Here is a 24,702-nt window from a genome sequence, read left to right as displayed (position 1 = left end):
CCATAACCGGCAGGAAGGCAGGTAAGTAGCTTGAATCTTTTTAAAATGTATCTTAAATATGTTTTGCAGGTCATTATCGGGCACTTTCAGGTCCCGATCGAACTTCCCACCCCGCCAGGTGTACTTCATTCCAACGGGGTTTAGAGTGGCTCCCCACATTTGGGAAACCAGCGGGAGATTCCGCCAGATTGAAAGGGGGGCAATCAGGGGCCCCCCATGGGATATCCCCTGGGCATAGGCACTCTGGCAGTGCCAGCCTGTACTCCCTGGCACTGCCCAAGGGGCAAAGTGCCCATGCCCAGGGGACACCTTGGCATTGGGTATTGGGCAGTGCCAAGGACGTGGGGCCTATTGTGGACATGGCCTGGGGCAATTGGTGGGGGTGGGGTGTCCCATTGCCACTCTGCAGACAGAATTGGTCTGAGTTCGAGGGAGGGCAGTGATCGGGGCGAACTGGGGCGGTGGTCTGCTGGGGGGCTGTGGGTGCTGCCTTCTTGGGGGTGGGGTCTGACCCAGGGGGAGGTCAGTGGGGGGAGCGGGGGTGGAGTATGCCAGGGTGAGTGGGGTGGATGGATCACCACTGCTAGGAGAGGTGGGCTGTGCATGGGGGCCTCCGGAATGGGTGGGGTCAGGGCTGGCCTGAGAATTGTTGTGGCGGCCGCGATCGGGCCTTTGGGGGACTGGAGGGGCAGCACGAGGGCTGGCCAGCAAATGGTGAGTCTGACAGATCGGGACCACTGTGCATGTGCAGAGTTCCAAGACTGTCCAACTCCGGCGCAAATAAACCCCATCCCCCTGGGTTTTTAATGATATTCACGACTGGGACCTTTGCAGTGCACAGAGTGCGGAGATTCAGGTGAGAAGCTGAACTGAGGAAACAGTCAGGATCTAGAACAGTTTTCCTGCCAATTCAGTGCTTTTGGGAGAATCGCGGCCTCTGAATCACGTTCTGCTCACCCTGGCCTTCTCATTCACTCTGCACAATCAATTATTTTCAAGATTTTTAAAATCTTGCAACATGATCATATTCATACTTCACTCTTGATTACCTGGACCCGGGGTCTGGAATGAATTGAGGTCCTTCGGTCTGCCGTAGAGGGAGTAGGCTGGTGTCCCATCTTTGCCTCTCCTGGTGAGCAATGACGGGATGAGGTAGGCTGGACCTGGTGAGCTGTCCATTGTGAATCTGGCATGTGTCACTCCAAAGCTGTATGCTGGAGACTTGTACTTGGTTGCATCATGCTGAATAAAACCTGGACAAATAAGTATCAGTAATATCAGAGACTGATTGCTGGGAATAGAGAGACAAAGTGAAGGGTGAAGAGTGAAGAGACAGTGAGGCAGAATGAATGGGAAGAGTGGAGGAAAGGTGCAGTGAAGGGGTAGAGGGAGGCAGAATGAAGAACATGGAGGTAGAAAAAAAAGGGTTTTAATGATACAGTGAACAAGCTGGTTGCTGGGTGGCATGGTAGCACAGTGGTTAGCACTGCTGCCTCACAATGCCAGGGAGCCAGGTTCGATTCCCAGCTTGAATCACTGTCTGTGTGGAGTTTTCAGATCTCCCACAGTCCAAAGATGTGCAGGTTCAGTGAATTGGTCATGCCAAATTCTCCCTTAGTGTATCCAAACAGGTGCCGTGGTGTGGCGACTGGGGGATTTTCACAGTAACTTCACTGCAATGTGAATGTAAGCCTAGTTATGACGCTAATAAATAAACTTTACTGTGGCGTATCTGATCCACTTCTCAATTGTCATTCTGCTCTATCTGCTAACTGGTTGTTTCACAGCACTATGCACCTAGTGGATCAATGGATCACTTAACCTTTACAGTACCATAGTGGATTTATACCCTGAGTACATTAACATTTGCAATCAGTTAGGTTTTATTTCCATTGAAATCAAAAGTAATAAAAATGGAGACATATAACGGGGATGTTGATTTACTATCATCCCCATTCCACTCTTGCACATAATCATAATATGTGTTGTCCAGATGAAGTCATCTTCTTCAATCCTCTGCCTGAAGGCACATCACTACGTCCACCATTGGTAGAGCAAAGATGTTGGTTCCAAATCTGTAGTAGAGGGGTCTGATACATGAAGGGTTAATGTGGGACGAAGTACAGTACTGCCCACACAATGATGAAAGACACCTAACCGAGAGACAGGGTCAGCCTGGAGATGGATGCAGTTGGGTTAAGTCTCAGCTCCATATCTGTACCTTCTACTGTACATGTGTACACAATTATGAATTGTTAATAAACACTTGCTGTTAACCAGATGACTTCATGGTGTCCAAAGTAGGATTCTTCAAAATTCACACCAATCAGAACAGGGTTTGAACCCTGTGCTGTTGCACCAATCTGATTCATTTCAGCCATCCAGCCCCTCAAGAGGTCCAAGTCACTGCAGCTACATGCACATTGTAGCTGGAGTTTTCCTTAGTGATGATAGAGTCTCCAATTTTCTTTCCATCACATGTCTGATCAAGAATTTTCCCACTTTTACCATCTGCCCTGTGTTGGTTGATACAAATTAATACTGGTTTGGCCATGTTATAAACACATTTTTAAGTTAAAGTTTATTTATTCGACACAAGTAATGCTTATATTAACACTGCAATTAAGTTACTATGAAATTCCCCCAGTCGCCACACTCCAGCACCTGTTCAGGTCAATGCACCTAACCAACACGTCTTTCAGACTGTGGAGCACCTGGAGGAGACGGGGAGCACGCAGACCCGGGGACAGTGACCCAAGCCGGGAATTGAACGTGGATCCCTGGCACTGTGAGGCACCAGTGCTAACCACTGTACCACCGTGCTGTCCCCATTTCCTTGGCCATCAAGTCCATGAGTGGGATTTGAACCTGGAGCTTTTAGCTGAGAGATAGGAGCACAACCAACTCCACCACATGACCTCCTTTCAAATAAATAGGAGGTGTTAAATGCTCATAACAACATGTTAACATCAGAATTTTTAAGAGTGAATTTTGTGTTTTTTTTGGTTCAGCTAATCTCCAGATCAATGTTTAAGAGTTGAATGAGTATTTTGCAGCAAAGTTTGTCACATTCCAGGAGATGTGACTATATCACTGATATCCGATTCCAGGTCAATCTTTATTTGAGTTGCCATGATGTGGAGAAGCTGGTGTTGGACTGGGGTGGGCACAGTAAGAAGTCCCACTCACCTGATGAAGGAGCAGTGCTCCCAAAGCTTGTGATACCAAGTAAACCTGTTGGACTTTAACCTGGTGTTGTGAGACTTCTTACTTTATCTGATTTGAACATTGGTGACTCAAAACATGGTGTATTTATCCTTGAAACAGAGTAATAGGAGTCTCACGTAACAAAAAGTGACAATGATAAGTGAAAAGAGAGACAAACTCAGAAGAGTGATGCTATATTCACAATGTAATAGTTTAACACGAGACAGAAGTAAATAAAAAGAGGAAAACATTTAGAATTTTTACCATCAATCCTTTTGATCTTTGATATTAGTAACTGTATCCTCCGTTTCCTCCATTGTTTAACTAATAACCATACTCTCCATCCGATGCTGTTCCTATTCCTCACGATGCTCAATGGGCAGGATTTTCCAAAGTGATGGGAAGCCCTGTCACTGAGATTAAGTTTAAGTAGCATGACAGCTGACTTTTTTAGCCTTCTTCAGCCATGCCTTCTTCCTAAGGCTTATTGCCTTCCTCATTATACCCACTGGGAACAGCGTCTTTCTCCATTCCCTTGTCCCCTGCAAAAGGGGGACATAATGAAACTTTGGAGTCACCCTTCCTCTGACTCTAGCCATCCTGGCTCAACCTCCCTTGTTCTGTGTCCCCTCCGATGCAATCTATATGTGCAGCCTGTATGAAGGCTGCCGACTGTACTTTAAATATGCCACCTTCCTCTGACATGCTGGAACTTACTCTGCCCGCCAGCTGTTACTGACCAGCTCCCCTGCTGCCAAACATTAATTAGCTGTCACTGGAAAATGCCCGAATATGTCCTGCCACCCACCCATGCAACTGCATGGATTTGACCTCATCACTGAGACATCCTCTCATAGAATCATAGAATCCCTACAGTGCAGAAGGAGGCCATTTGGCCCATCGAGTCTGCACTGACCAGAATCCCACCCAGGCCCCATTCCTCCTGTTAATCCCCAACACTAGGGTCAATTTAGCATGGCCAATCAACCTAAAAGGATGGTTAGAGGGAAGATTGGTCCTCTCAGGGACAGAGGAGGGGAACTATGCTTGGAGCCTGGGGGAATGGGGGAGATCTTGAATGAATACTTTGCGTTGGTATTCACACAGGAGAGGGGCCTGATGTCTGGTGCTGTGCTTGAGGAGTTTGAGGATCCGTTGAGGGAAATAGTCATCACGAGGGAAGAGGTGTCGGGACTTTTAGACAGTATAAAGACGGATAAATCTCCGGGGCCTGATGGCATCTATCCCAGGCTGCTAAGGGAGGTGAGGGATGAAATTGCTGGGCCTCTGACGCAAATCTTTGTCTCTTCTTTGGACACAGGTGAGGTCCCAGAGGATTGGCGGATTGCAAATGTAGTACCGTTGTTTAAAAAGGGTCAGAGGGATAACCCAGGGAATTATAGGCCGGTGAGCTTGACTTCAGTTATAGGCAAGCTAATGGAGAGGATCCTCAAGGATAGGATGTATGAACATCTGGAGCGCTGCAATCTGATCAGGGATACGCAGCATGGCTTCGTTACAGGGAGGTCGTGCCTTACGAATCTAGTGGAATTTTTTGAAGAGGTGACAAAAACGGTTGATGAAGGACAAGCCGTTGATGTCGTCTATATGGATTTCAGTAAGGCGTTTGACAAGGTCCCTCATAGTAGGCTGATAGAAAAGGTGAAGGCTCATGGGATACAAGGCCAGGTATGTAGATGGGTGGAGAACTGGCTTGGGAGGAGGAGACAGCGGGTAGTAGTGGAAGGCTCCTTTTCCAATTGGAGGTCTGTCACCAGTGGTGTGCCGCAGGGCTCGGTACTAGGACCTCTTCTATTTGTAGTATATATTAATGACTTGGAAGAGGGGGTAGGTGGTGTGATCAGCAAATTTGCTGATGACACTAAGATGGTTGGATTGGCGGGTACTGAGGAGCAGTGCCTGGCAATGCAACATGACATAGACAGGCTGGTAGATTGGGCAGATAGATGGCAAATGGAATTTAATCCGGAGAAATGCGAGGTGATGCACTTTGGCCGGAATAATGTGGAGGGGAGTTATACGATAAAAGGTAGAACTATCCGGAGTATAGATACGCAGAGAGACCTGGGGGTGCAAGTGCACAAGTCCCTGAAGGTGTCGGTGCAGGTGCAGAATGTGATGAGGAAAGCGTATGGTATGTTAGCCTTCATAGGAAGGGGTATAGAATATAAGAGTAGGAGTCTGATGTTGCAGTTGTATAGAACGTTGGTTAGGCCTCACTTGGAGTACTGCGTCCAGTTCTGGTCGCCGTACTACCGGAAGGATGTAGAGATCCTGGAGAGAGTGCAGAGGAGATTTACCAGGATGCTGCCTGGTATGGAAGGGCTGTCTTACGAGGAAAGATTGAACGAACTTGGGCTGTTTTCCCTTGAGAGACGTCGGCTGAGGGGGGATCTAATAGAGGTTTATAAGATTATGAAGGGGATAGATAGAGTAAATGGTGGTAAGCTTTTTCCGCTATTAGAAATGGATAGAACGAGGGGTCACGGGCTTAGGGTGAGGGGGGCTAGGTATAAGACAAATATTAGAGGGCAGTTTTTCACGCAAAGGGTAGTGGGGGTGTGGAATGCACTGCTGAGTAAGGTGGTGGAAGCAGGCACGCTAGGGTTGTTTAAGAGTCACTTAGACAGCCACATGAGCGGTCTACATATAGGGGGATATAGCAGGCCTTACTAAACATTGTAGGCTTGGGATTCCGTTTTTGCCTCAGGGATGTTACAGTCTTTGCCTGTTTAATAATGAATTTTTTGTCTCCACAGGCATTTAAGTCCACCTTGTTGACCAGCAAGGGGCATGCATGCGGCAGGTTGTAGTGGGCTGCTCTTGGATGTTGCTTCGGGAGTTGCCTATTGCTTCATGTCGTTAGTGTGCTTCAACTGGACCATCTCGAGGGCAACATGACAGCTCAGAGATTATCTCTGTTGCTGTGTGGACACATGGATTTGGGCCTGTGTCTGTGGGAGTTTGCGCGTTCTCCCCGTGGTTGCGTGGGTTTCATCCGGGTGCTCCGGTTTCCTCCCACATCCCAAAGATGCGCTTTTAGGCTGATTGATTGGGTAACAAATTGTCCCTATATTGGACCTCCCTGATCCTCGCACATTAGGCGTAGACTAAAATCATGAATAGGTCACTGAGACAATGGGACGGCGGCGCGGGCTCGTTGGGCCGAAGGGCCTGTTTCCCGTGCTGTGTTGTTCTTTGTTCTTTGTTCTAACCCACATATCTTTGGACTACTCAATGAAAAGATCCTTCCCATGAAATCATACAGAACAGCAGGAGGATATCTGACCTGTTATTTCTCTTTGAAAATAATCCCACTAACCACCCTCCCCTCCTCTTGCTCCTTCCTTATAGTGCTGTATCTTCTTTTCCTTTTCAAGTATTTAACCAACTTTGCTTTCAAAGTTACTATTGAATCTGTTCCCACTACCCTTTCAGGCTGTGCATCCCAGATCATAACAGCCCTCTGTGTAAAAATATTGCTCCTTATCGCCCCATGGCCTTTGCCAATTACCCTGAATCTATGACCTCTGGTTACCAACCTTGCTGCCTGCCCCAGAAAAGTTTCTCCCCATTACTTCTATAGAAAATGGGAAATATAACAAATCTGTTGAAGAGTGGTTTTCTATTTTACTTTGGATCAGCTACAATGATCGAGGTTGACTGCCTTAAATAGGGAATTGGGATAAACACAATTGCTGCATCACAATCGAATCCATAAATCTGTCCCTTAAGGATGTGTGATCACCATGTTGAATAGGAGCTTTTGTCAGTATCTTGAGTGAGCTCCCAAAGGAGGTGATTAGTGACTCTTTACACAGAGATGCAGTCATCACTCAGGTACAGACTGCCAGCTATTTAAGTGTGTCCTGGAGAGATTCTTTCCTTGACTCTTCATATCTCTTTTAACGCCCACACCCCATTTACTTAGAATCCATAGAATCCCTACAATGTAACAGGGCGCCATTTGGCCCATCGAGCCTGCACCGACCACAAACCCACCCAAACCCTAGCCCCTTAATTTATTTACCCTGTTAGTCCCCCTGACACGAAGGGCAATTTAGCACGGCCAATCAACCTAACCTTGCACATCTTTCAGCTATTGGAGGAAACCCACACAGACTCAGGGAGAATGTGTAAAATCCACACAGACAATGACCCAAGGCCAGAATTGAACCTGGGTCCCTGGTGCTGTGAGGCAGGAGTGCTAACCACTGTGCCACCCTCTTTGAAATTTGAACAATAGGTTCTTATTCAGTCTGTTAAACTGCACACAGTTGGAATGAGATTTGCTGATTTTGGTTCAAGCATGATCGATTGTGTGATATCTCAGGTTAAAGTTTTTCTTGTTAGTCAAAGTAGGCTTACATTAATATTGCAATGAAGTTATTGTGAAAATCCTCTGGTCACCACACTCTGGTACCTGTTCAGGTATACTGAGGGAGAATTTAGCATGGCCAACACACCTAACCAGCAAGTCTTTCCGACTGTGGAAGGAAATCGGAGCACCCGGAGGAAACTCAGGCAGACATGGGGAGAATGTGCAAACTCCATACAGACAGTCACTCAAGCCGGGAATCAAACAAGGGTCCTTGGCGCTGTGAAGCAGCAGTGCTAACCACTGTGCTGCTCATTATGTGTTAACTGGATTTGCAGCAATTTCCATTCTCTTGGATCGTAAATCTCATTCTTGTTTCCCATGTGTTGATGAGCCTTCTAGCAAAGGGGGAAACTTGACATTTGAAGAATGCTGTGCAGATCTATGTCCCAACATGCCACAGCCCAGTTTATTACATCTCCTAAATTATCCCAAACGTTTTGCACAGCAACTGGCACTTATACAGCTCATTTAACAAAGTAAAATGTCCCAATCCATCTCAAAGGGAGTGTTATCAAACTGAGCCACATGAGGAGATATTAGGACGGGTGATTAAAAGCTTGACTAAATTGTAAGGACTGTCAAAGGACGAGAGAGATAGAGAGGCTGTAATGGTAGAGCAATTAATGGTGTGGATACTAAAGAGGCCAAAATTGAAGGTGTACAGCGATTTGTGAGGGTTGTTGGACTGGACGACATTATAGAGACAGGGAATTGTGAAGGAAATAAGTGAATAAACAGCTGGAATTCATGTGTATTTAAGATATTATACTTCAGAATTGAGTAAGTGGACAGATATTCAGGTATAGCCTTTTTTTTAACCAAAGCCTTAAAGCATAAACGTGGGCAGCACGAACTGACAGCTATAATTTCAACAGGTGTTAAAAAGATGACTGTACCACGCATCAAGTAACATCAGGGCCTTTCAAGTTCTCTTTACTCCAAGGAAATGTACTAAAAACATTTGTCTAGGGCAGTGGATAGAGGAGAGCCGGTGGATGTGGTCTTTCTGGATTTTCAGAAGGCGTTTGACAAGGTACCTCACAAGAGGTTATTGCAGAAGGTCAGGGGACATGGAGTTGGGGGTAGGGTGTTAGCGTGGATAGAGGATTGGTTGTCAAATAGGAGGCAGAGAGTGGGGGTCAATGGGTGCTATTCGGATTGGCGGTTGGTGACTAGTGGGGTGCCCCAGGGGTCGGTGCTGGGGCCTCAGCTATTTACCATTTATATAGATGATCTGGAGGAGGGAACCGAGTGCAGGGTGTCGAAATTTGCTGATGACACCAAGATTGGGGGAAAGGCAAATTGTGCGGAGGGTGTGGAGAGTCTGCAGAAGGATCTAGATAGGCTGGGCGAATGGGCCAGGAAATGGCAAATGGAATTTAATGTTGGCAAGTGTGAGGTGGTCCACTTTGGTAGGAAGAATGGTAGGAAGGACTATTACTTACGTGGCGAAAAACTGCAGCAGGCGACGGTGCAGAGGGACCTCGGGGTCCTTGTGCATGAGTCGCAAAAACCCAGCTTGCAGGTGCAGCAGGTGGTCAGGAAGGCGAATGGGATGCTGGCCTTCATAGCGAGGGGGATTGAATATAAAAGTAGGGAGGTCTTGCTGCAGCTGTATAGGGCATTGGTGAGGCCGCAGCTGGAGTACTGTGTGCAGTTTTGGGCGCCGCACCTGCGCAAGGATATTTTGGCCCTGGAGGGAGTGCAGAGGAGGTTTACTAGGCTGATACCGGAGTTGAGGGGATTGAGCTATGAGGAGAGGCTGAATAAACTAGGCTTGTACTCGTTAGAGTTTAGAAGAATGAGGGGAGATCTCATTGAGACGTATAAGATGATGAATGGGATGGATAGGATAGAGGTGGAGAGACTCTTCCCGCTCAAAAAAGACAGTAGGACTAGGGGGCACAGCCTCAAGATAAAGGGGAGGCGGTTTAGAACGGAGTTGAGGAGGAACTTCTTCACTCAAAGGGTGGTGAATCTCTGGAATTCTCTGCCCGTTGAAGTGGTGGAGGCTGCCTCGCTAAATATTTTTAAGAAGCGGGTTGATGGGTTCTTGATAAGAGAGGGGATTAAGGGTTATGGGGAGAGGGCGGGAAAGTGGAACTGAGCCACAACAGATCAGCCATGATCTTATTGAATGGTGGGGCAGGCTCGAAGGGCTAGATGGCCTACTCCTGCTCCTATTTCTTATGTTCTTATGTTCTTAAAGAAACCTTCAAAGCTTTTATGTAGGTGTTGTCTCTCTTTATCACTTCAGAAGCATTTACCTCAGAAAATTAAAAAGACTTTAAAAAATCTATTCCTCTATCAAAAGTTTAAAAAAACTTGTAAAAAATAGAAATAATTGGAGGTAAACAGGAAAGGTATTAAGAGTATATTTGAGAACACGATGAGCATACATCAGGCTCACAGCGTGGATAATAAAATCATTTTAATAATTAAGTGATCGTGAATAATAAGGATACAGCTAAGAGAAGGACGTAATCCAAGAGAGGACACCACTTGCTGCTAAAGAATGGTGTAATCTGGTTTAGAAAGGTATAACTGTTCCAGTTTCCCTTCAAAAAAATCAGCAATATTGCAGAAAGGTACTATGAGCACCCCCTCAATGTTTCTCCGGTTGTCGAGGGGCTGGATGTCAGAAAGCAGGCCGCTTTTGTATCCAATTGCCCGACAACTGATTCACTCGGGGATTCATGTAAAACATTACTTCGAATACTGATGGGTATTCCTAAATTGTAATTAGCTGTAGCATTGTATTTTTAAAGTTTTATTGGATTTTGTTTTAGAACTAAGGCTATGTTTTTATTTTTGCGATGTATTTATCCACTTTGAAGTCGATTATATATTAAATAGTTCTGTAATAAATTTGTAAATTGGTAAAATAAAATCTCTCTTGTAATCTTCTGCATGCAGTATTATAAGGGTCTGAGGGGGTCTCATTTAAAAAATTGTATCTTCCAACTTTAAGAAAATACAAGAGAGTTGAAGGAGAAAGAGAGTTTCTCCCCAGAATCCTGAACAATCTTTATAACACACCTAAAAACAGAAACAAAAACAGAAAATGCTGGAAATTCTCGGCAGATTTTACAGCATCTGTGGAGAGAGAGTAGAGATGATGTTTTGAAGCAGGATCCAGGATTCTTTCAAGAACAGTTTGTTCTAAATCACTTGTGTGAAGGAATTAAAGATGATTTTACTAATGAGAGAGAGACACTGTCCTGTTTTCATTATTTTAACCGTGCCCATTGTCATAGTACTTTTTCAGTATCAGACTGAGGGTGTGGGAGCCATACAGTTCAAACCGCACTGTGGGTTAAAAAAATCTGTCTAGATACTGATGAATAAACATTGTTAAAGGGAGTGAAGAGTATGCAGTGAAGCAATCATGCTTTCTACTCCTTATTCCTCACACCAATCTGTAGGAATTCGAGCCAGAGCGCCTGATGTTTATTGCTGAGGTTTAATATGAGGTTTATTATTCATACTGAAAATTGTCACTTGGAACTAAATATTTTTTACTATATTTTCACAGGATGTGGGTGTTGCTTACTAGACCTGCATTTATTACCCATTCCTAATTGCCCTTGAGAAAGTGAAGACGAGCCTTCTTTGCGAACCCGCTGCCGTTTGTGTGGTGGAGGTACACACATAGTGCTGTTAGGGTGGAAGTTCCAGGATTTTGACACACAGAGCTGTATAATTTATTTAAATGCTCATTTTAATATCGTTTCCATGTATTTAGCAGGCTCAGGACTGAAATCTCCGTGCCTGTTAGCATCTCCACCCCCCAACCCCACTCCCCCACCCACCAGGAGTGGTTCAGTCCAGCGGGGTTTGCATTAGCTCCCCAATAACAGGGAGCTGCAGCCCGACCCTGCTGGAGTGAAGGGAGACCATCGAGGTCCCCCAGGTTGTCAGTGGTAAGGAGGGTTCCAGCTAGGCATTGCCAGATGGCTCCCTGGCACCGCCCAAGAGCCAAAGTGGCAACTGGGCATCGGGCAGTGCCAAGGGAGTGGGGCCTTATGGGGTCGGGGGGGTCCCGCTGCCACTCTGCAGCTGGGCTAAGGGACTGAGGGATGGAGGCCAGCAACCAGGACTGGCCAACAGGTGTGGGGTGGGGGTAGGGGGACGGCCTGCCAGGGATGTTGGGGCAGCAACGCAGGGTCGCGGGGCTGGCCAGCGATCAGGAGGCCGGCAGTGTAGGAAAAGGTAATATCTTTTAATAGTTGGTTTCCTTGTAGTTCATCTCTCCGCACTGACAGATCAGCGCATGCGCAATGGCCCATTCAGCGCTGGTCTCTCCAGCAGGAAACAGCCTCATCCATTGATTCTCAATGTGAGTCATGCTAGTGCACTCTGCAGTGCAGAGTGTGGGAGATGCAGTTTGAAAATCCCACTGAAAAAACCAGCGTGTTTCACTCCAGTTTTTACATGAATTCGACACTCTGAATTTTTTTGGGGAGAATCCCACCCAGTATTTATATAGCACAGCCAGTATGACTTGAACTTAATTGAAGTTTAACTATATATTGAGTTGGCCTTAGAGCACGCTGAGGAATCCAGAGGAGGCCATTGTTAACAAGTCTCATTGTAATTTAATCAATATGGTTCAGTGCCTGGCATCGAGATCCCTGAGTCACAAACCTTGTTCCAGCACCAAAGCACCAGGGTGAGGCTGGTAGTGGAGTGCTGGAGTGCAAGCTGAATAAACTCACCGTTGCTCTGGAGATTAGGTAAAGAGCAGGAAGCTCTCCCTGTGCCCTGGCCAATGTTCTTTCCTCAATCATTACCACTCAAAACAAGACAAACAAACAATTTGTATAGCGCCTGTAAGGCAATAAAATGGCATGGGAACTTCACAGGATTAGAACCAGACTAAATTTAACACTGAGCCATGTGAGGCAATATTGGGACAGGTGGCTAAAAGCTTGATGAGAGGTAGGAGCATCTTAAACTAGGAAAGAGGGGCAGAGAGGTTTCAGAGTCATAGAAACCCCACAGTGCAGAAGGAGGCCATTCGGCCCATCGAGTCTGCACCGACTATCCAATATGCCCTAAACCCTTAACCCCGCAGGTATTTAATCCACTAATCCTCTTAACCACATCCTTGAACACTAAGGAGCAATTTAGCATAGCCAATCCATCTAGTGTGCACATCCTGTGGGAGGAAGCTGAAGCAGCCGGGGGATGGAAAGGAGCATTATTTTGACTTCTGCTCATATGATCTCACAATATCTTCCAACACTAATTGCTCTTTGAGACTTGCTGAGGCTGGAACCAGAGTTCAATAAATGCAAGTCCTTTTCCAATAGAGAAGGTATGAACTACTCTGATTTCACCCTGGCCAGGAGCTCAGTGACTTCTTTACTGTGTGCTGTCCCAGACTGGCACACAATACAATATATTAAATAAATACATGTAGCAGTAAGATTATTTATTACCACTCAAAAAAAACCTCACATTAATTTCCTACTCAACTCATCTTTGCTTTTGTTTCCTTGTCTCTCTTAGGGACCTCAACCCAGCTCTCAATTTATTTACATGTCACAAGTAGGCTTACATTAACACTGCAATGAAGTTACTGTGGAAATCCCCTAGGTGCCACACTCCGGCACCTATTCAGGTACACTGAGGGAGAATTTAGCATAGACAATGCACTTAACCAGCATGTCTTTCGGACTGTGAGAGGAAACCCGGAGCAAACCCAAGCAGCCATGGGGAGAACGTGCAGCCTCTGCACAGACAGCGATCCAAGCCAAGAATCGAACTCAAGTCCCTGGCGCTGTGAGACAGCAGCGTTAACTACTGTGCCAATGTGCCGCCTGAACTGTAGAATGGGAGTGTTAGCTGCCAGCACCAGTCTGAATTTCTTTTCCTGGAGCGCCTGCATCACCATCTCTGCTAAGTTGCTAAGCTTCTGAAATAAAACTGGGCACAGCACTGCAGCTTGCAGAGAATGTGCTGTTGGGATGATCCATGGGCTGGAGCAGCTCTCAGGTGGAGGTTGTGTGTTTCAGCACCTACCTGTGGAGCCTGGGAGTCCATACTTGGGCCCGGGGCTGCTGTATAAAGCTGCTATCGGTCCTCTGGGCCGATGTGGTCTCCAGCTCCCTGCCCACACCCCGTCACCCATCGCTGCAGCTTAAACTGACAGGGCCTTCAGGAGAGAAACGATTTATCAGTAATTCAACAAAGCCACAAGATACACACAGGACATAGCAAAAATACAAGGGAAGCAATACGGGTTAGAAAATAAAAATGCCCTCAATGCGATATGTGTCCATTAATGTGTATTCTAGAGATTTGAGAAACGGTCTGAGTTTGCAAAGAGCAATGTGGTTTGGGGGGAAGGCAGTGGGTTTTGGGGGGGAGAGGCAGTGGGTTCGGGGGGAAGAGGCAGTGGGTTCAGAGGGGAAGAGGCAGTGGGTCAGGGGGAGAGGCAGTGGGTTTGGGGGGAGAGGCAGTGGGTTTTGGGGGAGAGGCAGTGGGTTTTGGGGGAGAGGCAGTGGGTTGGGGAGGGGCAGTGGGTGGGGGGAAGGGGCGGTGGGTGGGGGGAAGGGGCGGTGGGTGAGGGGAAGGCGCAGTGGCTGAAGGGAAGGTGCAGTGGGTTTGGAGAGAGGTGGTGGGTTGGGGGTAGAGGTGGTGGGTTTAGGGGTAGAGGCGGTGGGTTTGGGGGGGAGGCAGTGGGTTTGGGGGGAAAGGCGGTGGGTTTGGGGGGTGAGGCGGTGGGTTTGGGGGAAGGTGCAGTGGGTGAAGGGAAGGTGCAGTGGGTTTGAGAGGTGGTGGGTTTAGGGGTAGAGGCGGTGTGTTTGGGGGGAGAGGCGGTGGGTCCGGGGGGGAAAGGTGGTGGGTTTGGGGGGAGAGGTGGTGGGTTTGGGGGAGAGGTGGTGGGTTTGGGGGGAGAGGTGGTGGGTTTGGGAGGAGAGGTGGTGGGTTTGGGGGAGAGGTGGTGGGTTTGGAGAAGGGGTGGTGGGTTTGGGGGACAGGCAGTGGATTGGGGAAGGGGCAGCGGGGTTGGGGAAGGGGCAGTGAGGTTGGGGAAGGGGCAGTGGGGTTGGGGAAGGGGCAGTGGAGTGGGGAAGAGACAGTGGGGTTGGGGAAGGGACGGTGGGTTTGGGGAAGGGGCAGTGGTTTGGGGAGAGAGGCAGTAGGTTTGGGGGAAGGGGCAGTGGGTTTGGGGAAGGGGCAGTGGTTTGAGGAAAGGCGGTGTGACTGGGGAGAAGCGATGGGTTGGGGAAGGGGCGGTGGGTTTGGGGAAGGGGCAATGGTTTGAGGAGAGGCGGTGGGATTGTGCAGAAGCGATGGGTTGGGGAAGGGACGGTGGGCTGGGAGAGAGGCAGTGGGTTGGGGAAGGGGCGGTGGGTTTGGGGAAGGGCCAGTGGGTTGGGGATCAGACAGCGCACAATGTTCTTACCGACGGTATATAGTGGCGCTGCTCAGAACTCGGAGCCGCGTCCCGTGGAGGCTCTCTGATCTCTGAGTTCAAATTAAATCCAACAAACAAACTCTGCCTTGAACTTCCCATCTCCATGGAGACTGTACACAATCTCCATAGCAATCCTCTCCACCCCAGGATACAGCAACAACTCCGGGGATTACTCCGAATGGGCGCCGCTAGGCGGCTGTAACTCTGGTTTAGAATCCGGATCGGCTCCAGCTCCCAGAGTTGGAAGCGGTCCCAGGAGTTACTCCGGATTAGCCTGGACTTCAGCATCTTATTCCAAATCAGAGTCGGGCCCCGGACTGAATCTATCCGCGGTTCCAGACAAATCCACTGTCCATGGAATGTGTTTGGGGATCTGGAGAAGGGCTGGTGTCTCTCTGATGTCTTGTGTATGTGTGAGACCTGATCTCTTAAAAAAGCTTAGAATCACAGACTCATACAGAACAGAAGGGGGCCATTCGATCCATCACATGTTGGCTCTTTTGAAAGACAATGTCTTCTAATTATTTATTTCTATTTGTGTCGCCAGTTCATCTATCTTAATTCGAACGTTTCGTGTATTCCAATAAAGAGGTTTTCATTTTACTGTTGTCTTTACTTGCATGAATCTTATTCGTTGTTACCACGAAACCCTTTGTCCCTTCTCATCTTCTCTGCTCTAGATATTGCTTGTGTCTAACCAAATGCCTCCAACAGGCTAGGCTATAACTACATCTGCTATAATTGCAGTTATAATGTTTACTTCCCCTCAAAAGCCCCTAATACATTACAAGAATCTTGAAAGCCTACTTACTTAGTGATTTAATAATATCAGGAACAACCATATGCTCCTTGTCCTACAGATGGTTCTCAACTCCAGGCAGACGCTGGATCCAAGCTGACCTCTCCCAGCTAACTACTTGTTTCCCGTAAGCAAAGCACCCTCAAGCTCCATGTAATGTGGCAAACTTTCCGGATGTTCTGAGCAGAAATGGATACTTACCTCTTCAATGAATAATTGATATCTTTAATTTTATATAATTGCTCTCTTTCCAGACTCAGTGATCCTACTAAAATTTCCAAGACATCATCCAAGGTTTAAGGTCCTCCCCCCCACCCCCCCGCAACCCTTCTAACTCTGAATTTATTGAATAAATACAGGTAACCACTTCACTGTAATTAACCCAGTGCTTGATGATTTGCATTTACATTGCACTTATCTGTTTTTTTAATCTACATTAAAAATTCCAATCTCTAACCAAAAGTTATTTTCTGAAACATGAACTATGAAATTAGATATTCACAACACAAGGCACAAGTCAGGAGTGTGATGGAATACTGAATGAGTGCAGCTCTAACAGCACTCAAGAATTTTGACAACATCCTATCTAATGCAGCCCAGTTGATTAGCACCCGTCCAACTCCTTAAGTATTCTGTTCCTTCCATGAATGGCACCGTGCCTGGAGTGTGCACCATCTATAAAATGCACTGCATCATTTCACCAAGGCTCCTTCAACAGTACCTTCCAAACCTGTAATCTCTACCAGCTAGAGGAACACGATAGTAGATGCATGGGAACGCATGAATTGCTGCATTGTCACTCTTGATGTAGTAGTCTTGTGTTTGCAGGGTGCTGCCTAAGGACCCTTGGTGAGTTTTTGCAATGCATCTTGTAGATGGTACACATTCCAGGCATTTTGTGCCATTCATGGAAGGAATGAACATTTAAAGTGATGGATGAGTGCTAATCAACTGGGCTGCTTTAGGTAAGATGGTGTCGAACCTCTTGCGTGTTGTTGGAGCTGTACTCATTCCAGGCAAGTGGAAAGCATTCCATCACACTCCTGACTTGTGTTTTGTAGATGGTTGACTAAATTAAAACTGCTATAAAAATACAAGAAGTGGTTGATAAATCTTCTTGTTGATTGGGGATCGACAGGTGAAAGATTACAATCTGGCAGGTGGATTTTAGATGATTCTTATCTTCCTTAATAACTAAGCCAGTCAGAAACATAGAAACTAGAAGCAGGAGTAGGCCATTCAGCCCTTCAAGCCTGCTCCGGCATTTATTTTGGTCATGGTTGATCATCAAGTTCAATATCCTGACTCACCGCCCCACCCCCAAATCCGCCCCCCCCCACTTCCTTTAGCCTCTCGGGCTATATCTAATTACTTCTTGAAATCAGACAATGTTTTTGCCTCAACCACATTCTGCGATAGTGAATTCCACACATTCACCACCCTCTGGATGAAAAAATTTCTCCTCACCTCATTTCTAAAAGTTTTACCCGTTATCCTCAAACTATGACCACATTGGGAACATTCTTTCTGAATCTACTCTGTCTAACCCTATTAGAATTTTGTAAGTTTTTATGAGATCCCCTCTCACTCTTCCAAATTCCAATGAATATAATCCTAAGTGATTTTGTCTCTCTTCATATGACAGATCTGTCACCCCACAGATCAGCCTGGTAAACCTTTGCTGTACTCCCTTTATAGCAAGGATATCCTTCCTCAGATAAGGACACCATGCCGCACACCATACTCTCGGTGTGACCTCACTAACGTCCTATACAATTGCACCAAAACATCCCTATCTCCATTCACAAATCCTCTTACTATGAAGGCCAACATACCATTTGCCTTCTTTGCTGCCTGCTGTATCTACGTGCTTACTTTCAGCAACTGATGCACAAGGACACCAAGGTCTCATTGAGTATCCACCTCTCTCAACTTATACCCATTCAAGTAATAATCTGTCTTCCTATTATTGCTATCAAAGTGGATAACCTCACATTTATCCACAACAAAGAAATAAGGAATTTACAAATGGATAAGGATAGGTTAGGTGAGTGAGCCAAAATGTGGCAGATGGACTTTAACCTGGATAAGTGTGAATCATAGAACCCTACAGTGCAGGAAGAGGCCCTTTAAGTCTGCACCAAACACAATTCCACCCAAGCTGTACTCCCATATCATACCCACTAATCCCCCTAACCTACACATCCCTGGACACTAAGGGGCAATTTCTTAGCATGGTCAATCAACCCAACCCACACATCTTTGAACTGTGGGAGGAAACGAACACAGACACAAGGAGAATGTGCACATTCCACACAGACAGTGACCCGAGCTGGGAATTGAACCCAGGACCCCGGAGCTGTGAAGCAGCAGTGCTAACCACTGTGTTACCGTGCCACCCAAGGTTATCCAATTTAGTCAGAAAGATAGAAAGGCAACTTACTATCTAAATGGAGAGAAATTTCAGAGTGCTTCGGTGCAGAGGGATCTGGGTGTCCTTATGCATGAATTGCAGAAAGCTAGTATGCAAGTACAGCAGGTAATAAGGAAGTCAAATCGCATTTTGACATTTATTGCTAAAGGAATAGAGTATAAAAGTAGGGAAGTGCTGTTTGCATTAGTGAGACAGTACCTGAAGTATTATGCACAGTTTTGGTCCCCTTGAGAAGGGATACAGTGGAATGATTTCAGAGATGAAGAGTTTATCTTATGAAGAGAGATTGAGCAGTTTAGGCCTATACTCTCTGGAGTTTAGAAGAATGAGAGGAGATCTAATTGAGGTATATAATGCTAAATGGGATTAGCAGTGGAGATGTAGAAAAAATGTTTCCTCTTGTGGGACAATCTAGAACAACAGGTCATAGTTTTAGGACAACGGGTATCAGATTTAAAACAAAGACGAAGAGAAATTTCTTCTCTCAAAGGGTTGTGAGTCTGTGGAATACATTACCCCAGAGCATGGTGGATACTGGAACATTGAGTAAATTTAGGGAGCAGATAGACAGGTTTTAAATAGTAATGGGGTGAAGGCTTATGGAAACAGGCAGGAAAATTGAGTTGACACTGATATAAGATTAACCATAATCATATTGAATGGAGTAGCAGGCTTCAGGGCTGAATTGCTTATTCCTGCTCCTAGTTATGAGCTTATGTTAATAATTATTGGAGGTAGAACTGTTGGTTGTTGCTGTGTTTTTCCCTCTAAGCCATTCCTGTTTGAGCTTTAATGAAGTGAAACATTCTAGAGACTATTTTACATTATAATTACTTTGTACACTCAGCTGAATCCATTGGCAGGAGGGTCAGTAAGCAGATGACACAAATTTAAGATAATTGGAAAAAGAAACAGAGGAAAGAGGATAATCTTTTTATTTTGAGGTCATCCAAAACTCAGCTGCCCATGACTTAACTTGCACCGTATCCTGTTCTTCCACCATCCTGGTGTTTGCTGACTTACCTTGGCTCCTGGTCAAACAATGGGCAGGATTTTCCAGCCACATTCACTCCAAAACCAGAAAATCCTGCTTGAGGTCAACAGAACTTTGCACGATCCTCCCCCCACCTATTACGATGCCCCTAGCAGGCAGGACGCGAAACCTCCCCCCCCAATGTCCTCTCAAGCCCTCCATGATATCTCCCCTCTCCAGCTTCGTAACCTGCAGCATCACAAGCCTCAGAGGCAGCTTCATCCCTCTAACTCTGGCCTGTTTGCATCATTCATTTTAATTGCTCTACCGTGAATTGATTTGATTTGATCTGATTTATTATTATCATACGTACAAGGATAAAGTGAAAAGTATTGTTTTTGGTGAGCGGTACAGACAAAACATATCATTCATTGATCAGTGGTAGGGAAATTATTGGACAGGATTCTTCGAGACAGGATTTATTCCCACATGGAAATAAGTGGATGTAATAATGGGAGGCAACATGGTTTTGTGAAGGGAAGTTGCGTCTCACAAACTTGATCGAGTTTTTCGAGGAAGTGACGAAGGTAATCGATGAGAGTAGGGCAGTGGATTTGTCTATATGGACTTCAGTAAGGCCTTTGACAAAGCCCCTCATGGCAGACTGCTGCGGAAGATGAGGTCGCATGGGATCAAAGGTGAGCTGGCAAGGTGGATACTAAACTGGCTTGGTCAAAGATGATAGAGGGTAGCAGTGGAAGGGTGTGTTTCTGAATGGAGGGCTGTGACAAGTGGCATTTCTAAGGGATCAGTGTCAGGACCTTTACTGATTGTAATATATATAAACGATTTGGAGGAAAATGTAACTGAATTGATTAGTAAGTTTGCAGACAACATAAAGATTGGTGGATTTGTGGATAGTGATGAGGACCATCAGAGGATACAGCGGGATATAGATCAGTTGGAGACTTGGACGGAGAGATGGCAGATAGAGTTTAATCTGGACAAATGTGAGGTAATGCATTTTGGAACGTCCAATACCAATCAGGTCTCCCCTCGACTGCCGTCGCACCAGTGAGAACAAACTAAGTTTCTCCAACCTCTCCTCATAGCTAATGCCCTCCATACCATGCAACATCCTGGTAAATCTTTTCTGTACCCTTTCCAAAGCCTCCACATCCTTCTGGTAGTGTGGCGACCAGAATTGAACACTATATTCCAAATGCGGCTTAACTAAGATTCTATAAAGCTGCAACATGACTTGACAATTTTTAAACTCAATACCCCAGCCAATGAAGGCAAGCATGCAGGAAATATACAGTAAATGGCAGAACGCCTAAGAGTATTGATAGGCAAAGGGATCCGGGTGGACAGGAAGGTCACTGAAAGTGGCAATGCAGGTGGAGAAAGTAGTCAAGAAGGCATAAGGCATGCTTGCCTTCACCGGGATGTTGCCTGGTATGGAGGGCATTAGCTATGAGGAGAGGTTGGAGAAACTTGTTTTATTCTCACTGGAGTGACGGAGGTTGAGGGGAGACCTGATAGAAGTCTACAAGATTAGAGAGGCATGGACAGAGTGCATAGTCAAAAGCTTTTTCTCAGGATGGAAGAGTCAATTACTACGGGGCATAGGTTTATGGTGCGAGGGGCAAGATTTAAAGGAGATGTATGAAATAGATTTTTTACACAGAGGGTAGTGGGTGCCTGGAACCTGTTGCCTGGGAAGGTAGTGGAAATGGATACAGTAGTGACTTTTAAGGGGCATCTTGACAAGTACATGAATAGGATTGGAATAGTGGGATATTGCCGTCGGAAGGGTAGGGGGTTTTCGTTAAGTTGGGCAGCATGGTCAGTGCAGGTTTGGAGGGCCGAAGGGCCTGTTCCTGTGCTATAATTTTCTTTGTTGCAGAGGGACCTCGGGGTCCTTGTGCATGAGTCGCAAAAATCCAGCTTGCAGGTGCAGCAGGTGGTCAGGAAGGCGAATGGGATGCTGGCCTTCATAGCGAGGGGGATTGAATATAAAAGTAGGGAGGTCTTGCTGCAGCTGTATAGGGCATTGGTGAGGCCGCAGCTGGAGTACTGTGTGCAGTTTTGGGCGCCGCACCTGCGCAAGGATATTTTGGCCCTGGAGGGAGTGCAGAGGAGGTTTACTAGGCTGATACCGGAGTTGAGGGGATTGAGCTATGAGGAGAGGCTGAATAAACTAGGCTTGTACTCGTTAGAGTTTAGAAGAATGAGGGGAGATCTCATTGAGACGTATAAGATGATGAATGGGATGGATAGGATAGAGGTGGAGAGACTCTTCCCGCTCAAAAAAGACAGTAGGACTAGGGGGCACAGCCTCAAGATAAAGGGGAGGCGGTTTAGAACAGAGTTGAGGAGGAACTTCTTCACTCAAAGGGTGGTGAATCTCTGGAATTCTCTGCCCGTTGAAGTGGTGGAGGCTGCCTCGCTAAATATTTTTAAGAAGCGGGTTGATGGGTTCTTGATAAGAGAGGGGATTAAGGGTTATGGGGAGAGGGCGGGAAAGTGGAACTGAGCCACAACAGATCAGCCATGATCTTATTGAATGGCGGGGCAGGCTCGAAGGGCTAGATGGCCTACTCCTGCTCCTATTTCTTATGTTCTTATGTTCTTTGTTCTTTGTACATAGGGAAGATGGGAAGGATAGGGCACAGAGTATAGTGTTACAGTTACCTATAGGGTGAAGAGAAAGACCAGCTTAATATGTGATGCTACATTCAAAAGTCTGACGACAGTAGGGTAGAAGCTGTTCTTGAATTGGTTGGTACATATTTTCAGACTTTCGTATCTTTTTCATGACTGAAGAAGGTGGAGGATTTGTGGGGTCCTTGAAAATGCTGGCTACTTTTCCGAGGTAGCAGAAAGTATAGATGGAGTCAAAGGATGAGTGGCTAGTTTGTGTGATGGACTGGGTTTACAAGTCCTTGTAGTTTCTTGTGGTTTTGATCAGAACAGGAGCCATACCAAGCTGTGATGCACCCAAAAAGAATGCTTCCTGTGATGCAGCTGTAAAAATTGGTGAGAGTGTTAGCGGACATGCCGAATTTCCTTAGCCTTTTGAGAATGTAGGGGCATTGGTGGGCTTTCTTAACTATAGCATTGGCGTGGAGGGACCAGGACAGATTGTTGGTGATCTGAACACCTAGATACTTACTGCTCGCTCCACTTCATCACCTTTGATGTAGACAGGCGCATGCCCTCCACTACATTTCCTGAAGTCGATGACTATCTCCTTCATTTTACTGACAATAAGTGAGAGATCGTTACCATAGTACCATTTCACCAGATTCTCTATCCTCTTCTTGTATTCCATTTCATCATTGTTTGAGATCTGACCCATTACAGTGGTGTCATCAGCAAACTTGAAAATGGAGTTGGAAGGGAACTTGCTCATGCAGTCAGGTGTACAAGGAGTATAGTAAGGGTCTGAGGACACAACCTTGCTGGGCACCAGTGTTGAGGATAATCGTGGAGGAGGTGTCATTACCTGTCCTTACTGATTGTGGTCTGTAGGTTAGAAAGTCTAGGACCCAGTCACAGAGGGAGGAGTCGAGCCCTAGGCCATGGAGTTTGGAGATGTGTTTTGTTGGGATAATGGTGGTCATGACTTCAGGTACCTTGACTCCAAGCTCTGGAATTCCCTCTCTACCTCTCTCTATGCTTTTACCTCACTTTCCTAATAAAGAAATTCCTTAAAATCCTACCTCTTTGATCAAGTTTTCGGCCATCCTTTTAAAAATCTGTTTAAGTGGCTCAGTGTCACATTTTGCTTCAAAATACTGCGATGCAAAGCATTGGGATGTTTCTTTACGATAAAAAGAGACTACATATGTATAGGGTGGGGATGGCAATAGTAGAAAGTATGCATTGCCTACCTAAAGAGGCAGTGGAAGCAGAGTCAATAGCAACTTTCAAAAGGGATTTGATAAATATGCAAGGGAGCTAAATTTGCTTGGATATTGGTAAAGCATAGGGAGTGAAACTAATTGGATAGCTCTCCAAAGAGAGGGCACAGGCTGGCCTTCTGTACTGTTTCACTGTATGAAATGTTAAAAAGCTAATTAAAATACTCGTGCAATCATTATACAGCAATAGCAAGCACAGTAGAATGGGAGAAAATTCCATTTACGCCACACACCTAGAGAAAATGATACAATCTGGGAATCATTGATTAAATACAGCACAGAAGGAAGCCATTGGGCCCATTGTATCCATCCCAGCTCCCCACGAGAGCAACTCAATTAATCCCACTCTTGCACCTTTTCCCCATAGCCCTGCAAATATTTTTCTTTTTAGATAATTATGTAATTCTCTTATGAATTCAATTTGCCTCCTGCAAGATCTCAGGCAGAGGTGAAATCTGCAGCGTGCAAGCTGTTGCCTGAACTGGCTTTGGAAAGGGCTGTATTTTTTGAGACATTACTTAAATGGAAAAATAAACTAAAATTTCTTTTTTCTGGGAAGAAAGGTTGTAAATTGGCATTCTGGCTGTGACATCGTCTGGGAAATCAGCTGGTATCTCTAGGTTGTTAGGGAAATTCAAAATGATTGGGGAAGTAAAAATGAAAAGCCAGGAGTAAGTTTTCAGAAGGAACAATACAGGCTAATAGTGAAGCATTGTGTGAAGCTGATAAGGTTGAAACCTGAAGAATGTCCTGAATTGAAAGTTCTGCAGAAGAGAATCTTTTTGCTGATAGGACTTTCTGTGGAACTCAGATAGATTAGAGCTGTTGTTGAAGGGTACATGATGGGCAAATGCTGCATGAGGGAAAGAAATTGAACCCTATTTGAGGAATCCAGAGTTGTTAGGGATTTTGGGACTACATTTGGTGGCATATGAGGTGGGGGAACTACCAATTAATCAGTGAAATCTAACTCTGTTGTATCAAGTATTCAAAGTGTAATTTATAATTTCTATCATAGAATCCCTCCAATGCAGATGGAGACCATTTGGCCCATTACCCCCGGCAGATCAGCTCATCCAGGCCCTAACCCTATGTATTCACTCCACTAACCTCCATAGCCTACACATCTTGGGACACTAAGGGGCAATTTACTGTGACTAATTCACCTAACCTGTATATCTTTGCACTTTGGGAGGAAACCGGAGCATCCAGAATAACCCATGCAGACATGAGTAGAATGTGCAAACTCCACATAGAGAGTCACCCAAGGTTAGACTTGAACCCAGGTCCTTGGAGCTGTGAGGCAGCAATGCTAACCACTGTGCCATCGTGTCACCTGTATGGAGACAATTTTCCTGTTAATTTATGTTTAATTTATGCTAATTTGGCTTGATTGTTAAAGTAAAGGACATAAAAAGTGAAATTGTGTCCATTGACTTTGTCCTTTGGAGTGATTTGGGAAGTTTGATTCTTTTAGTTTATTAGTCTCTTTGGGATTGTGTATCCAGATCCTAACTAATTACTACAAT

The 24,702-nt window shown here is 45.8% G+C and overlaps 1 protein-coding gene across 1 annotated transcript in view; it reads right to left on the bottom strand.

Annotated features, from left to right (window-relative positions):
- LOC145343782 (ciliary microtubule associated protein 1A-like) overlaps positions 1 to 13,764 on the bottom strand; it is a 30,434-nt gene extending 16,670 nt beyond the window's left edge. Inside the window, exons 1-2 of the mRNA XM_080190114.1 lie at positions 13,637 to 13,764; positions 1,050 to 1,253 (exon numbers count right to left, since the gene is read on the bottom strand). Of these exons, the coding sequence (XP_080046240.1) occupies positions 1,050 to 1,253; positions 13,637 to 13,745 (313 nt within the window). The 5' untranslated portion in view covers positions 13,746 to 13,764. The remainder of the gene's footprint in view (positions 1 to 1,049; positions 1,254 to 13,636) is intronic.
- Positions 13,765 to 24,702: the final 10,938 nt, after the last annotated feature.

The sequence above is a fragment of the Carcharhinus amblyrhynchos genome, chromosome 6 (assembly GCF_965287045.1).
Source record: "Carcharhinus amblyrhynchos chromosome 6, sCarAmb.v2.hapA, whole genome shotgun sequence".
Lineage (NCBI taxonomy): Eukaryota > Metazoa > Chordata > Chondrichthyes > Carcharhiniformes > Carcharhinidae > Carcharhinus > Carcharhinus amblyrhynchos.
Note: the sequence above shows the minus strand (reverse complement) of the source record. Positions and strands in the feature narration are given on the sequence as shown.